The sequence below is a fragment of the Oryzias latipes genome, chromosome 12 (genome assembly GCF_053564925.1).
Source record: "Oryzias latipes strain Hd-rR chromosome 12, Olatipes_Hd-rR_3.1".
NCBI classification, from domain to species: domain Eukaryota; kingdom Metazoa; phylum Chordata; class Actinopteri; order Beloniformes; family Adrianichthyidae; genus Oryzias; species Oryzias latipes.
The window spans coordinates 25,877,701-25,895,954 of NC_136248.1; the positions used below are offsets into that span (position 1 = coordinate 25,877,701).

Here is an 18,254-nt window from a genome sequence, read left to right on the forward strand (position 1 = left end):
AAGGCCCTTTAACTGTTTTTTTTAACAAAGAAGACTGAATGTTACCATCATTAACTGTAAATATGAATTCATCTCATGTCAATTAGGAGCAAAAGCGAAAGTAATGCATTTATATTTTTGTTCAATGAATTGTCCTTTACTTACTCTGGTTGATTTAAGGTTCACCACTGTCACTAGGAAGGAAACTAAGGTTGTGTCCGACTTCCTTCACTGCTTACTACGTAGTGCGTTCACCATTTTGTAGTGCTGACAGAATCTACAATTCAAAATCGAGTGCTCTTGAATAATTCCTAGAAGTCTCTGCAACAAACAAGTGTGCATCGATTTTCACTAGATTGGTATTTTATGAATGTGTGGATGTTTATAAAAAAAGGATTTTTTTAATAAACATCCAAGTTTTCATCTTCAGAACACAGTAGATTTATAATTAGTCTTCATAAAATGCTGTTATTAATACTATTAGGTTATTACTTTGTGAAATTTTTAACATTTTGTCTGAAGCACAGCACTACATAGTTTTTTAGTAGTTATTGGGAGTAGGGAGGGAATTCTGACATTACCTAATACCTTTTTTTTTTAAGATGAATATTCACACCTCTAACAAACTGGATTATCTGAGGTAACAAACTCCACTCTGGATCAAACAATAAGGTGGAAGCAGCATACCTATTAAAACACAATGTCCTTCTTTTAAAAAAAGCAAAAACAGAAAAACACCTAGTATGATTTAAATCGCGAGAATTTGAACTGATGTTTTCTTGAACAATCACATCATCCTTCAGCCAGGAGATGGGTCTTAGACAATATCAGTAACAGCAATAATTAGGATTTTTTTAGAAAATGATAGAAAAAAAACAACTTTTTTTATCTTTGATTTCATGGATTGTATTGTTTCTGCAAACTGCACTGCAATTCTGCTAATCCAGTTCATCCTTCAACCATGTTTTATCAAATCCAACCTCAGCCCTCAGAAGACATTCTCCAGTTATTTCAAAGCCCCTCCTCATAACTGTTCGGGCCGCCACGCGTTGTGAAATTGATGGAGTTTGCCTTTAAATATAAAGGTTCTGCATTTGATTTATGAATTCAATATTTCAGCCATTTTTTTAGGCATTTTTATTTTAGCCGGAATCACTGAAACAGAAATGTTGTTGATTAGTTGTCGGTGAAGTGGCTCCAAAGTCATTATGCCTTGGTGACATTTTCTAGATTTATCATTTAAACATGTAGAAGCATCTCATCCAGGATGAGAGGCCAGTGAAGAAGTGCCTTAAACTATAAAAACAAGTTAGCTAAAACTCCTTCACCGACCTAGACACATTCGCTGGAAGTGCACAAGCATAAATGTGCACATTTGAGTGATTGGTTCCACTATGACTGAGCGAGCAAGCATGTCCGTGTTTCTGACATCATGTGTACCATTATGAAGTGATAGGGCTCATTTCTTCTGAAAATTGAAAAGTTGACACCAGGTGAGAGAGCTGTAAGTTTGCTTAAACACATCAATGTGGATGCTATCCCTCTTCTCCTTATCAAAGTATAAAAATCACCAAAAATAGAAGAAAACGAAAAATAAATTGAAATTCTTTCACCCATTACCCGTCTCTGGATCACAGATTCCATGCTGGTGGCATTTGCAGGGCACGCATGCTGAAAGAGGCCCTCCGCCAGGTTCTTGTCGGGTGAATCCTGGAGCACATCCCTCACAGAACTGACCAGAGAAGCCCAGCGGGCAGGAACATTGTTCCACCCACGCAGCGGGGAGACTCAGTGGACGGGAAGAGATGGAAGCGGAGGCGAGGGTTACCCTGGCAAGCTGTGACGTATCTGAAGAGGAAGGAGGAAAAGGGGAGTGGAAAGAACCTTAGTGAGATTCAAATCAGGTTTCTCGAAAATAGAACGATCTCTTTAAAAAACACAAAAATATTTTTAAACCTTCCCATGGTCGTTAAATTATGATTCATTTAATTTTGAGCCAAAATACTGTTAGGATCATGGTCTCCTCCCACTCCTACCGGGGAATCATCTCCTCACCTGTTACCATTCTCCTCATCAATCTTCAGCCTATTTATGGATCCCTCACCCTCCAGCCGGCGTTGGCCCGTCTGCTCTCAGCGGTAGAGTATTGACCAATGCTAAGCTCTAGTCCACGTCTAAGCCAAGCTCTATGCCAATGCCAAAACCCTTTATGCGACTTAATCCACTGTTTTTCTGCTCCTTCAGGAATTGCCTCCAGCGTCATCCTCACCATTGTTCTCATCTGCCGTCCAGGATCAGGACACAAAGCAAGGCTCCACAAAACTTTACCGTCGTTGCAAACCCCACCAGACCAGCCGTTCTTCATTCCTTCAGACGTCCAAGCCACAAGCCGTCAAAGCCAGAACTCACCAAAATAAAGACTTTTTCTCATTTACCATCTCTGTTCTGTGCTGCTTCTGGGTCCAGCCTCGTTAACTCTAAGAAATACTTCAAAATTCACCACTGGGTGGTGTGCGGAACCGTTGGTATGGAGAAAGCCCCCCTCTACTTCCCATCATCTATTTGTTTACACTTCTTATACTATTGCGAGCTTACAGCCCCAACCTAACAATATCGATGCAACAAAGTGACGAGCAATAATGGAACTTTCCAGTCATAGTTTGGAGCCAGATTCCAGCTCAGATGAGGAAAACAAAGATGTACATGGAATAAAGAACAACCAGAGACGGAATTTTGAGCCTAATTTTCTTTATCCATGTCGCTATCATCAAGAAGAAATCCTTCAAGAATGTGTTAAGAACACCAAAAACTACATTTTAATCTGAGTGGGTCTTTAAAACAAAAATTTGATTCACAAACATTTAAATTTGTCAGCACAGATTTGAAAACTGACTTGATTGTTTTTAATATAAAATACTGGGCAATTTGTATAATTTTATAGTTTAAATTATTATTTACATTATTTATATATTATTATTTACAAAGTTTTATTTATATTTTTAGCTCGGCTGCTATTTTTGCTGGCACTGGAACAGGTCCTAAATAGCATTTACCTTTTTCGTGATACATGGTTTTAAATCAGAAGAGAGGCGGTTGTTTTCAGATTTAGCTGCATAGCAGATTCTGCCTCATGTTTACCCTGACAGATTCGTCTAATCATATGGTCGATAACTCCACATTTAATGCAGACTCAAACACATACATCGTCTGAAGAAGAAGTCAGACGCTTTAATCAAGCAAATTATGAAGCCCTGAGAAAAAATATAGGAGGTGAGGAAAAGGGGGCAGAATACAATAGAATAGTGTGTTATATGAGCTCTTTTTAGGGTTTTAGGAACCTTTTTTTCCCCTATCCTGAACATAACCTCCTCCCCCCCAAACCTTCAGTCTCTTAGCTGCAACCAAACAAAATTACTTTTAATCCATTTGTGTCCATTGCAGTGTGTGCTCTCTCTGAAAGCAGAATTAGATTGTAGAAGAGTGCATTGACTTTTAAATTTATGTATGGATTTTCTTAAATGAAATATCAGTTCTGACAGTTTTAAAGTATTTCATTTGATGCTATTTGTTTTCCCCTAAAGCTCCCCCTACTTTTCGCTTTTCTCCTTTTCCTCTGATCCTTCTGTCAAAATACAAGGTGAGATGCACTTTCACAACCTCTGCTCACAGAGCAAAGCAACCTGTTCAAATTATTTTTTAACAGTATCTCTTTTATATTGTGGCAACGTGTTAGATGAACCATGGTTAGACTCCCCCAAAGACGTTTTTTCCTTCACCTAGTCTCTGATGAGCTGCAGCTGGCATGAGCTGCATAGTTAAACCACCATTCTCAGAGTAATTTCACATGCAAGAGCAACAAAAACACAGATTGTAAAGTTTAATTTAAATTAGACAATGCTGCTCTTGTAAAATCCCAGAGTGCTTTGTTAGGAACTCAAACGTGTTTAAATGCAGAGTAGGAAAAAGCAGGAAAATGGGATGAAACCAGCTGTCAGCTGACAACTTTGGTTTACAGGAAGTAGCACAAAAATACTAACGGTTCTCGAGTGACATTAATATTTATTAGAAAGTGGTAGGAAACATCAAGTTAAACAAATTGTATGACAGTCTGGGAGCAGTATTGCCTTTATGCCTTTATTCCAAACGAAGCATGCAGTTGTGTTTATTGAGACTAGTGATGCAACACCTTCCCAAAAAATGAATAACAAGTAAATTAAAAAAAATAAAATAAAACTGAAGCGTTAAAAAAGACTTTAATTCTAAAATGCGTTTTGTCTGCCATATTGACTCTATTTCACTAAAAATATTTTTACTCTTTACTACTTTCATGTAGTTAAACACATTTGTAGTGAAATAGATTTTTCTCCAAATTATTTGAGATTTTGAGTTGATTTATTAAAAAAAGTTTCTTAAATTTGAGCTAACAAAGAAAGAAGTTAAATTGAAATTTTCAACCCTTTACTTCTAGAGCTTTAGTTCCAGTGTTGACCTTCTTTCAACTATACCGTAACTCTTCAACTGTATACACAATTAAGGAAATGCCAGTGGATTCTGAAGTGGAGGAAAAAACTTTGGGTCAGGAATGCAACAGTTTACAGCAGGAAGGTGCTATAAAATCAACATGAATCAACTGTTTTACTAAGGCTACGTTCACACTGCAGGCTGAAATGACCCAATTCCGATTTTTTTGCCCCTATTTGACCTGTGTCTGATCTTTTCATGACAGTCTGAACGACACAGATCCGATCTTTTCAATTGCGACCTAGGCCACTTGGGTATGTGGTCCTGAATCCGATGCGTATCTGATCTTTTGAAACGTGACCACCGTCTGAACGGCCAGGCCACAAGTATCTGACCCATACGTCATTGATACGCTACAAACGTCATAATTCTGCATTGAAGTAGGCGGGAACGAGAACATAAACATTAACCATGGTGGACGATGCTGCTGAGACCAGTCAGTGGAAGGGAAGCGAGGTCACCGATTTGATTAATATTTGGGGTGGCAGCTCTATTCAGGCAAAACTCCAGGGCTCTTATCGCAACCGGGTGGTTTTTGAAAACATTTCCAGCTAAATGGCCAATCGTGGTGTTGAACCTTTCCAGGGATTACCTTTTTTTTTGTCCCCCTTTCCGACCGTGGTCAGAAGCGCGGGGGACCGAAAGCGGATCCTCCTCCGGGGTTCACTTACCTATTCGGACCCTCAGATTCTCCAGAGCGGGTTAATAAAGAGTCAATAGCATTTATTCTGGGGGAGCCTTCTTTTATTATGGTTCTCCTTCCTCCGTAACACACAACATGAATGCGCCCCCACTGCCCCTCTCATTCCCTCCTGCGCTGCACCCGCTCTCTCCTCTACACACCCGCGCGTGCCCCCAACACATCCACATCTACATCCACATCCACATCCACATCCCCATCCCCATTCCACAACAGTGGGTACAGACGATCCTGGCTCCAATGCCTTCTTAAAATGAGAAGATTGTAATTGTGCTGGCTCCTTTGTGAAAATAAATGTAATAATGCAAAAGAGCTCCGCTGTTGACAACACTGTTGTTGACATCCATTGTTAACGTTAGCTACTTCCGCAAACAACAAGTGACGTTGTTCCCCGTTGAGTACTCTTCTGCGCATGCGGGTCACTTCTGGGTCATTTCATGTTCACACAGGAGATCACAAAAGTTCAAATTTAATTGGAAATGTGAAGGGCCTCGCAAAAAAAATCTGATTTTTTCAATAAATCGGAATTGAGCATTAAGCCCTGCAGTGTGAACGTAGCCTTAGACAGCTCTTTGGTCTTGGCCATAGTGGAGTTTGGAGTGGGACTGTTTGAGGTTGTGGACAGTTGCCTTTTATATAGATGAGTTAAAACAGGTGCCATTATTACAGGTTAATGGAGGACAGAGGATCATCTTACAGAAGAGGTTATTGGTTTGTGAGGGCCAGAAATCTTACTTGTTATCAGGTGACCAAATGCTTATTTCCCACCATAATTTACAAATAAATTGTTTAAAAATCCGACAATGTGATTTTCTGGATTGTTTTTCTCATTTGTCTCTCATAGTTGAGGTATATCTATGATGAAAATAACAGGCTTCTCTTATCTATTTAAGTAGGAGAATTTACACAATTGGTGGCTGACTAAAACTTTTTTACCCCACTGTATGGAATGTCCATCTGCATCCACACTGTAGAGAACCACATGCAAATGAATAGAGACAAACATCTTCAGCCAGATCAAAGTTTGATCACTTTTAAACCAGAATGTGTTTGAGCTTTCACACCTGCAACACCAAGAAAACTATTCAAAGGAATTGATTCTGGCCGAACTGGGCACCACAATAAAGATTTTAGGGACACCTCTGTTTGAAGAGCATCACCAACTTTTGTTAGACACACATCAAGAGAAGTTGTGAGACATAATGATCTGGGTAAGACAGTGGGAAAGGTTAAGAACCAAAAGGAGGATGAACCCTGCTTCGAACACCCTTGGATCAGCCACTTCTTTTAAGGGTGATGTAACTTCCTTCATCTACACCACTGAGGGATAATCACACCGCAAGCCTGTTCTCCTCCGTCACTGTGATGTGCCTGGCCTCTACCCTTTCCCTGATCTCATTTGCCACGTTCAACAGGCAATATGTGGAATTGGAGGAGTGAAACATATATTTCCGTTAATTAAAAGTATTTCATTTGGAGTCACGGTGTGCAAGTTTGAGTCAATCAATCCTTTTCTCTCCAAGAAACCCTTTCAGACCAGTCAAGATTTTACCAGACGTAAATGGCTCACCGCAGCCTTGGAGCCTTTTAATGTACCTTTATATTAAGCCGTTAAACCATTGATTTCTCATTAATGTTCCGTACGACCATGCGGCCTGTTCAAGACTCAATTTTAGAAGCAGAGAGAGAGAGAAAAAAAGCATTTGCTGTGACTGATGTCAAAGCCTGCCTTTCAGCCTAAAGACAACATTGTCATTAAAATAAAATACTTCTGTTATTACGGGGTCTCTGTAAGGCAGGCAGAGAAATGTAAAAGTGAAAAGAAAAGAGGAATAAGGTGCTGAGCTTGAAACCAAAACTATTTAGTGATGCCTGTAATGATGCACATGGATTTCAAGCTGCAACACCCGACTACGTTAACACGCAGATGTGGGCGGCTACAAAAATCAGTTTGATGGAATATGCATGATTGTCCGCCGTTTGTGTGCAAACGTCTGGGCTTGTGTTTGTGCTTGCGTAGGAAGAGTAGGTGTCACAACGTCTGCGCTGAGCAGCTAATTAAAATGGTGAAAGTAAATGAGAAAGCTGGTAATTTTGCCCAGCTGTTCTGTCTTCTCCACAGTCACATCCAGTGTGACGCCTCCCAGATCCGGCTTGTTTGTAAAATGAAACTATCAGATAAAAGGGGGAGTGAGGACATGAGAGGACAAGAGAGACATTTTCAGGACTAAGATGGGAAAAAATGTTTCTCATAATGAATTCAAACTGTCTGCATTTCCGCTGAATAATTTGAGTTCCAATAAAAGGGTTTACAATTGAAATGAATTGATCAAAAATGCATCAATTTTTTTAAAATCCAGTAAAGTTGAAAGACTATGTGATAAATTGGATAGTATGTCACCACTGTAGATATTATAACTGATGTGACTTCAAGGTTTAACAAAATAAAATAATATATATATTACAAAATGCTAAACAGATTTTGTCACACACATAAACTGTTCAGTAAGACACAAAAGCACACACTTACAGTTGTGTCCCCCAGCATTGCTGATTTTCAGAGCTGTCAGGTTGTAGAGGAGATGCTGGAGCTCAAAGGCAGACAGACGAGGTTTGAAGCTCGTCTCATATTCATGAAGTCTGTGAAATGAGGAGACACGAAACATCATTTGCAATATATTTTATGCAGCACATGTACCAGCTATGATTAAAACACCAGAAGCACTGCATTTTACTGGAGCAAACGCTGAACACAACAGAGTTAATCTGCTTTTGTGGAAGATTTATTACCAACTAAATTGATTTCAAAGCTATTTTATTGCTCCAAACTACTGCAAAGATAAGAAACTCCCTGTCATCTGCGTGTGCTTCATGTTTTGATGGTAGGCTATATAAAGCACGACCAGCACTGAGTGGTGGAAAAAAAATATAAATGTGCTGACTTCAACATATATTCAGGGTCTTGATCATTGAGGTTTGCCATCTGCTGAAAGATGTTTTGCAAAGCCAGGCGGCACAGCTGACATCTGCCCCTTTAACTCCTGGAGAGTTGCATTCTTTCCATCATGATGACAGGTGCTGTGTAAGCGACACACAGCTGATGTTGTGTTGGGAACCGTTTCCCATTTAGGCTGCATATACATTTATGGGATATAGACTTATGTAGGAGCAAAAGTGTTCTAGTTTGTGGTCCCCACTGTGTAATTACGGAGTGTTGGCACAACTCTAATGACTTTGAATTTAGGCGACACTGAACCAGTTTCTGAGATTCCATCTTTTGATGTACACATTTAAAATGAATGCAGGCATAGATCTGATTGAAAGTAAAGATAAAAACCCAATATCCAAAAAAAAAAAAAAAAATTCATGAGTAAAAAATAGCAACTAACATATTTTTAAAAGTTGTTAATCTGTGTATTCAATGGATAGCATCATTGCTTTAATATTAAGTCAATAAATGCACAGCGTGAGAGTATATCCCAATCAAAACATTTTATGATCCTCAACATTTGCATTTACCCCCATGTAAGTGTCTTGCCACACACTCACTCTTGATGCGGCGGGTCCTTGCATCCTGGCCTGACATGTAGGCACAGTAATAAAGAGAGGCAATTACAAACTGGGCCTCAAAGCCATGGTAATGGAGCTGGTCAGAGAGCGATAAGCAGAGTATGCATGAAAGGGAACAAACTCCCAATCATGCTTTCCCTATGGAGTGTCACTGTCCCTTTTAATCAGCAGCAAGCAGAGCGCGCAGAGCCGCACTGTAATTAAGCTCGCCCCGCAGAGGATGAGAGGCGATCATCAGAAGAGAGGAACCGAAAACAATGCTGAATACTTACGCCGAGACTCGTAAGCACCCTCGAAAGATAAAGACGGATAGTGCTGCGAGGGCCGAAAAACATTATTAATGTGCCAAACGGAAAACTTTTAGGGTCCTGCAGGTGAGCTTGTAATTAAATGTGAAAGAATTTTTAATCGTATTAATTTAACATTCATGGAAACATCTTATTACTATAATTTAGCTGTGCAAGTCTAAAAACAGAACGTAAAATGAAAAAGGACAGCAAGCCAGTGGCGCTTACTTGTGATTGAGGTTTGTGCATTATTAATGTACCTACACTGAATATTCTAACATGTTACATTTGGGTTCTGATGCTTATATGAACTTTACACTGTTTATTATTATAAAATGACAAAGATTTGATGTAAACATGATTAAAACTAGAGTAAAAATTACTAAAAGCAAGTCATTGATTTCAAAAGGTTTGTTCCTGGATATTTTTCTCTAATGGTTTATTCAGACTGGAAAAGTCAGTTGGTCCAAACTAAGTCCACTTACTTTGGTCTGAACCCAGTCTTGAACCTTGCGTTTGGTCTGTATTCAGACTTCAACCAGTTTGGAACCAAAGCTTGTAAACAAAACTATGTGACTAGAAATCTCTTTAGTCAGAAATGATGAAAGTTCTACACTGCGTAATCCTTGTAGGGATAGTTCACTGAGTCAACTTTATATTTTGCTGACCAGTTTTGAATTTCTGTATCAATGTCTTAACTTGTTCTGTCCAACAACTAAATAAACAGATGAGGGCTGAGGGCCTTTTGTGTTGGACAGGTTTTACTATCACAAAAAGAGGTTATATACCTTCGGAAAACCAGAGTGTAAATTCGTACAAACCCCTTTTTGTTTCTTTATGATTTTTGATTTATTTGTTATATTTAGTGTGTGTCTGGAGGGAGAGGGGAAAAGTGTGAGGGGGTAGAAGAGAACAAAAGGGAGAGGGGGGGGGGATAAAAGCGCCGATTTGAATAGGTTGTTATTTTAAGCTGTGTAACAATTATACCAGATCTGCTGGAAAGAAAAATATTACATCCGAAGGTGAAATTCTGACACAAAGATGATATCTGTCCATCAATACACTGTGGGTTAGGGGGAGGGATAAAGCAGACAGGGAGCAGTGTGGCAGTGTGCACGTGGGGGTGGAGCTGCATGCATGCTGCCTATGTGAACCGTGTGTTCATAAGGTGACACAGATCCTCTCCACCCTACAGGGGCCCCCCCCGGCACCGGGAGGCATAGGCAAACCTGGCGTCAGGGCCCTCAGGCCACAGGACAGGCGCGCTCGGCCGTACCAGGCAGCAGCCATGGGGGCCACCGGGCGCCGGACACCGAGACATGAGCCAAAGATGAAGCCAGGGACCCGAGGACCCATGAGCCACCCACCACCCAGCCGGAGCCTCGTCTCCGCAAGCCAGCCCCAGCACCCAACCCAAGCCGCTAAGAGATCACCGCGCAATTACAGCTCAATCCCCCACCCCCCACTACTCTACCCTCTACGACCCCCTCACCCACCATGTTCCTCGACCCCTCCTTCCATATCCCCCCTAATGCCTTCCCCACTCTGCAATGGGGAGGGTGAGCCACTGCGGGTCACGGCGAGCCAGCCCCCTGGTCTTTCCCTATCCATAGACTCTCGCACACACAAACACAATCTTCTGGTTTCCCCCCACCGTCCGTCGCCACTCAGTAACCCCTTCCGGCCGATCAACCCCCCAGCGCCGCACGCCCGACCACTTTTAGCCAACAGGATCCCCACAAGCCAGGCCATCCTGAGAGGACCAGGCGGGCGAAGACAGGCCGCCCCTCCCCGACCCCACCTATGTATGGTGGTGTGGGTGTACTGTGTGTGTGCTGCAGGTAAAATAGGAGATCTCCAGTGTGGCGGGCCATACCGCTGCTAATCAGCAGAGCCACCCCACCCTGGGGTCGTTCTGTGTGCGGTGTGTATTTGCTGTGTGTGTGGTGCTAACAGGCAGTGTGTGGTGTCTTAAGTGGAAGTTAAAATTGTGGGGCGGACTAGTGAAAGATGACCACGGATGTTTCACCGAGCCCCCCTCCACCTGACCATCCCCACAAGGCTGTAGATGAATCAAGGTATCCAATATGCGAGTAAAAGTGGAATGGTGGGCGGGCGCCGACGTGACCCTAAAGAGAGATGAGGTACAAAACTTCTTCTTTTTTTTTTTTTTTTTTTTTTTTTAACTTGTCCTGTCCAACAGCTAGGCAAACAGATGAGAGCTGAGGGCCTCTTGTGTTGGACATATTTTATTTTAACAAGAGGGGTTATTCATCTTCAGACAAACCAAAGGTATGTCTGAATAAACCCCTTTTGTAATTGAGGCCAAAATTTATTAATTTCAATCATGTTTGAAAATCTTTGGTGTTGGACCGGACGGAAAAGGAAAGAGGGGAAGAAGAGAGAGGGACGTTAGAGAGAGGGGGGGGTAGGAGGGTGATAATAGGAGGGGAAGGGGGGTAAGACCATGAAGCAGCATAGAGCAGACAGGTTTACTGGTTGTTTATCGTTACGGTACGGTTCAAATGTAGTACAAAAAGGGCGGGGCCTGTTCACACACACTCAAATATTATCAACACACCTGCTAGCCGCAAAAATGTCCACATGTCAACATGCACACAAAACAGATAGTGTTCACGAACGCATACCTATGCCTTTAAACCAACTAGTGTGAAATCTTTCATTCATTCAATCATGCAAACTATTAGTGCAAAGGTGAGCTAACACCTGTGCTCAGGTGAGTGTTTATGTTCTTCTAAAATGGATGGTGGAATGTGAAAAGAAGGAGGAGGAGCGCCCAGCCACCCCCACACCCATACCCCCGCCGTAGCAGCAGCGGCAGCCGGAATTCCCCCAACGCCACACGGGAACAGGCAGGGAACAACCGCCCCCCGGGCGACCAAGACCGCCACCCAGGCCAGGGCCAGCCGGACCGCCGCGAGGCCCCCAGAGCCAGAGAGCAGGGAGGCGCAGAGGGAAAGAGAGCGCCGCCCCAGCCCAGCCAGGAAAGCAGCCCCCCGCCGCGCCGGAAGAGCCCAACGCAGGGCCCCACCGGAGAGGGACGCCCACAGCCCCAGACGAGCACCCCACCACCACCCAGGAGTTCCGGGCATCCCCCCGCCCCGACCCCAGGTACGAGCCAGGACCCCCCAAGGGAGACCCGCTCCGCACTCCAGGCAGCCACCCACCCGGCCCACGGTTGGTCCAGGTAGGAGCAAGGCAGGGGCCCGCCGCCCCCGCCAAGGAGGGGGGAACCCCGGGGAAAAAAGGGCGGCCCACAAGGGATGTTATAAATATGGCCCGACCAGGCTCGGCCATGTTGGAAGTTTGGCGGGGCCCAGCGCCCAGGGGCAAGGACCAGGACCCACCCCCCAGGGACACGAACACCCCCGGCTCAGGTGTAATATGAACCCCCCCACCGTGCGGAGAGAGCACCGCCGGGCCCAGGGAGCCGGCACCCAAGGGACACGGCCGCCATCGCCAAGGGGCCCGCACCCCCCACCAGGGAAGGGGTAGGGGACAGATGGACCCAGGTCCCACCTTCCTTGTAAAATGTGTGTGCTGTATGGGTGTTTGAGAGGGTGTTTGTGTGCATGTGTGTGTGTTTATGTTTGAATGTATATATTGAAGGGGGAGGGGTGTGTGTACTAAGGGGGGGTGCAGTTAAAATTGGCGAGTAGGGCACTAAGGGGACATTTCCTGATTACTCACAGTGATGTCCCCTCACCCTCTACACCAAGGGGCCCTAAATGTCTAAGGTGCGGTTAAAATTGGCGGGTAGGGTGCCAGGAGGACATCTGCTGCTTGCTTGCAGTGATGTCCAAGCACCCCCCCTACCAAGGACCATACATGTCTAAGGTGCAAATAAAACCGAAAGAGGGGGGGCCCACTCCATACGGAAACCATAGGAGGGGGGCCACTCCCAAGTAGCCCCCCCCCAAGGCGCATCGCAGGCTAGACCCCCCACCCCCTCACCCTAATATGAGGTTATATAAGGAAGGGGGTAAGTTGGGGACAGCTGGTAGACTGTCCCCCGGTGGTCAAACAGCCGTCCCCCAGCCCACCCCCAGCAAAGGGGCCAGGGCCACCCAGCCCAGGGGCCCACCCCCGGAGGCGCCGACACCCCAGGCCCGGCACCACCCACCCCACACAGAGAGAGAGGAGCCAGAAAGCGTCGCCCCCCCCCGGAGCAAGCCCAGGCCCCCACCCCCAGACGCCGGCCCTAGAAGAGCTCTGGTCAGGCCTCGACGGGACCGAGGAGGCCAACCGGCCGAGGCAACCACTGATTGCCTCAGCGGAGACCCCGACCCGCTAGCCCCCCCGACCCGTACTAATAATGGGCCCCCCCTCCCCCCCAGAACGCCCCCCCACAGGACAGGGCCGACAAGCCCCCCACCCCACCCCACCCCAGACCCCGCAGCCGAAGCGGGTGACACCCAGAGCGACCGGGGGCCCCGAGAGGGTTGTCCCGTCCCGTCCCAGAGCCAGGGAAGGGCCGATCCCAGCCCCAGGTGCAGATGGGCAGCCCATCCGGCGCCGCTGGGCCCCCCCCACCCGAGCAGGGCCCCCCGCCAACCCCCCCCAGCACAGGCAAAGGGACCACCCCCCCAAGCCAAGCCAGACCACCACCCCACCCCCCCCACCACGCACCCCCACACCCAAGCCCAGAGGACCACGCAGCGCCCCAGCCCGCCCCACCCAGGCACCGGACCCGACCCCCCGACCAACGGAGCCCCCCACCGCCCCCGCCAGGCACCAGAAGCCCCGACCCCCACCCCAAACCACGGCAGAAGGGCAAGGAGCAGCGACGACCAAGCCCCCCACCCCCTAAGTCATGGAGTCAACCACAGGAGACCAGAGAGACTGAATTCTTTCAAAGTTACTTGAGCTTTGGGCTGACATTTTTTCCAAGCTGATATGATCAAACAGCAGATTTCTGTGTTGACTTATGTTTATATTTTTCTTGTTTTTCCAATTTATTAAAATAGTTTTTTTGGCAATACAAAGAGTTATGAAAATGATAGATGCTAATCCTTCTTCTATATCGATGGCACTCATGTCACCAAGCACACAAAGGTACAAAACTTCTTACTTTAGTACAGCGGAGGCATGCTGCAAGGTGGTTGCTGAGACGGCGGCCATGAAGGTACACTGATAAGGGTTTATGACATATAGATTGTTGGTAAAAACAGCGTGAGAAGCAATGTACTGTACATTACACTAAAATGTACATTACGATGTTTACATCCCATAATTCCCGGCCATGGTGGCTACAGTTGTTGAAAATTTGTTTCGGATTATCGTGGGAAAAAACTCTGGTTCAATCTAGGCAAACCAAATGTGTCCAGTCTGAGTACACCCTTAAATACCCCTAACATTAAAAACAGAAATCAAGACAGCTGTGGGTGATCAATCTTAACATGGTATGACAGATAGGGGGCAAATAAAAAAAGTACATGATCAAAAACAAGACCGACAAAACAAAATCCAGGAGCTCAATCCTCAGAAATCTAATGGTTTATACCGTGAACAAATTCTCCTTTTACTGTGAAACATCTGTCAGGTATTGTTATTTAATTTTAACCGAACTGCTCTTTTGTGTCTTTTTACCAATAGAAGCACTTTATCCAGCAGTTTAAAGCAGACATCTTATTACAGTTTTTATAAATGCTCAATAATCAACAAAAAGATTGTTTTATTCTTTCCAAAAAACGCATGTAGAGCAGATTCAAAAATTGCTACAAATCTAGCGATAAAACTATCCCACCCACAGATTTAGGGGAAGAGAGTAAACACCAGAGAGGAGTTGAAGCTACTTTTCATAAAGTGTTCACCTCTTCCTCTCAATTACCCCGCCACAAATCCCCACAGCCTCCATTTGCCTCTCCATCAGATTCTAAAATAACCTCTGCATCAGGTGGGAACAAAAAGCCACTTAACAGGTTATCATGTTTACCATCGATGAATGCACATGCTGTCAATCAAGACACAGGCAAGTAAATGTGTGTGTGTTTGTGTAATATGTTTATGCTCATGTTTATTTCATATTCTGAGAAACACATATTACCATTTTTGAAATTCTATTACTTTGAATGGCTGTGTTGTATCTCATTCATGTGAATTCATACTTTGTATGTAGATCAATTTTTAATTGAACAGAAAAAAATACTTTTTTTTTACGCAGACTACCTAAGCGCTTATAAATGAAAATGACATTGAGATGTCAGACCTAACTTTCTACATTCAATTACTCTCAAAGAAAGAGTACAGTGTGGTTCAGATGGAGGCATTTATCCGGGACAGTGGGTGCAAACTGAAAAGTCATTACTGCAGAGATAGAAGAAAAGGACAGAAATATTTGAGGTGACAGTCAGCTGCAAGCTCTGTCCCCCCTCGAGGAGCTGGATTCTTTGAATGAGCAAACAAGATAGATGGACTTTTGTTGGGTTGAAGACGAGGCCACACACCTCTGCAGCCTGAAGGCCCGTGCACACCGGAACGAATATTCGACAGGCGTTATTCGCCAGCGTTTTTCGCCACGTTTTTTGTGTTCACACCCAGGCGATTTTCGCTGACGGTGAGCCGAGCGAACATGCAATTTCATTCCCTGACATTAGATGGCGCTTAATGTAAACAGAAATACTCCTGAACACAAGGTGGCGCTGCGCAACTTTACGATTCTTAAAGTCGCTTTTCACTCAGAAGAAGAGAGCAAGTATTTACGCGCTTGTCAGAATAATACAAAGAAAACATGAATATTTCAAGCATCAGTAGCTCCAACTGGTACTTGGTAAGGGGATATTTTAGAATGTCCGTCATTATTTCTTTGCGGCAGTGTAGACGCTACTTGGCGTCTATCTTCTTCGCTGGTATGTGTGCTCAGCAAGGCAGTTTTGTGTTTGAGCGCCCCCAAGTTGTGTTTTACTGTAACTTCAGAAGCTCCAGACACGTGTGCAAAAGCGGCATTCTCATTGGTCGAATAGATTTCAACGCGACGCGTCGAAAAAAAAAAAACGAACCCGAGGCGTTTTTTTTTTTTGACGCTTTGGCGCGTGGCATTTTTTCGCGTCGGTGTGCACACTCTCATTGGTGCCCTTTGTTTAGTCACGAGGCGTTAAACGTCGGCGAAAATCGCCGGCGAAATTCGTCCCGGTGTGAACAGGCCTTAATATGATCACACACAAACTGTAGATGAATCAGGGGAGGGGAGGGTCTTTGTGAAGGCTCTTTATTTACAAGTTTGATTCATCCACATGTCAGCCTCAGGATTTAAAATGTGAAATAAAATGTAAAAACTGTACAAGATGGTTTGTATGATGTTGAAATGTAAATTATTTGTCACATTACCTGAATAGTAGGTTAAATAAACACCTGAACACAGACTCAGTAATTAGCTGACAGTCTCCCCCCCCCCACACACACACACACACTTCAGTAATGAGGAGTTTGGTAACAGGGGGACCTCTCCATGACACTGTTCCTGCTTCATTATAATATATATTTATCAACAAAATGATGAACTGAACACTACTTTGAATATACAGTTGATGCTCAGTGACATTTGATGATTGAATAATATTGATGTTACTCCCTCTATAAGTACTGACTGCCATTGCACACTCAACTAAATTAATTGGCAGTATATGAGAACTGGACTGAGTTGTGTTTCAAACAGGAAGTACCCGCCCCCTCCATAGCCGAAATCCCATAGACTTCTATTGAGAAATAAAAAAGCTATTAGTTAGTCATTTTATTTGTCAGAATAACCATTCTTGCTTGAAGACATTTGACATTATCATAAGATCAGAGTAGATTCATAATTAATATTGATTAAATGTTCATATTTATTAGGTTTTATTTCTATGGATGAAGTCACACTCACTCTGTCCAGTTTTCATGTACAGTCAATGACTAAAATAGAGTTTTAAACCTCAATCCACACTACAATATTCATATATTCTATTATAGCATTATTCCCACATTATCGTTTTGACCTTAAATGTCTTCACAATTAACCTCCATCATCCATCTATTTTCTGAAACCACTGAATCTCATTCAGGGTCACAGGGTTGCTGGAGCCTATCTTAGCTACTGTTGTCAAAAGCTTGGTATACCCAAGACAGGTCACCAGGACACACAACCACAAACTCTCATATTTACACCTGAGAGACAATTTCAAATCACCATATAGCCTATGAATCATAATTTTAGACTTTGGGAGGACACTGGAGTGTCCAGAGAAAGCCTCGGAGAACATGCAAACTCCACACTGAAAGGACCCAGTCGGGATTTGAACCAGGGCCTTCTCTTTAAGAAGTGAGAGTGCTAACCACTATACCACCATGCAGCTCTCCCACTCATTTATCCAGAGCTTTTTTTGGGTTTGATTTATTAACATGTATAATGAGTTTAAACAAGACTGACCTATTTTTGAGAGACATAGAGGCTCTAGAGGACTTTTGTGAGCCAGAAAAACAGTCTTCTGAGTATAAAGTGAAAAAAAAAACTTTAATGTGGGCTCTTCAATGCAATTTAACAGTTTAGTGTTTTCTTTGTTTCACTTAAACAAACTCGGCAAAAACAAAGACAATTAAATCCCTTCTTGGGGAAGAGGAGGGTTTTTGCAGCACTGGATGATACACTGAGGGAGTTGAAATGGTCTGTGGGTGTTGAGAAAAAAAAGAATAACACATAAGAAGACAAATTGCAACAAAACAGTGTGAAGGAGTTGCTGAGTGGGATGAGAAGGATTACGAGCTACAAGACTCCAGGCCAGTTGGGGAAACAGAACAAAAATACAGTGAATAAGTTGAGCCTGTTTTTGAACAGGTTCCTTGTGGAGACCGGGGCACCTGCATCCACTACCCTGGGCTGACAGGCCTAATGAGATCTCTCTGTGACTGATTAGCTGGCTTTTTCTCCACAGGCTGTCACACCAGGGTTCACCTCTTCAGCACAAGCCTGCCTCTCCATGACAGCCGTTCCCTCTTCAAGTTTGACCAGTTTCTTTTTTGAGGAGCAACAGTGAGGCGGGACATCAGAAGCCCAGCGCAAGGACAACCATTAGGCAACAGTCATACCCCCACTCAGCAACTCACTTTTTGGGCTTTCCGCTTTAAATGCATACAAAACGCATGGCTGTTAAACATGATAAATAAGGTAGAAATTGGATTGGCATTTCAATTTGGAAATGACG

At 43.9% G+C, this 18,254-nt stretch overlaps 1 protein-coding gene and 1 long non-coding RNA gene across 3 annotated transcripts in view; one reads left to right on the top strand and one right to left on the bottom strand.

The window, feature by feature from the left end:
- The window catches only part of lamc3 (laminin, gamma 3), a 151,814-nt gene that overhangs the window by 40,294 nt on the left and 93,266 nt on the right, over positions 1–18,254 (bottom strand). For both annotated transcript variants that reach the window (XM_011481527.4, XM_011481525.4), the window contains exons 11-12: positions 7,731–7,840; positions 1,600–1,827 (exon numbers count right to left, since the gene is read on the bottom strand). In XM_011481527.4, the coding sequence (XP_011479829.2) occupies positions 1,600–1,827; positions 7,731–7,840 (338 nt within the window). The remainder of the gene's footprint in view (positions 1–1,599; positions 1,828–7,730; positions 7,841–18,254) is intronic.
- Positions 1,979–2,413, top strand: LOC110016041 (uncharacterized). The gene is made up of 2 exons (XR_002291299.3): positions 1,979–2,117; positions 2,224–2,413. It is a non-coding gene; the product is annotated as an uncharacterized LOC110016041 (long non-coding RNA).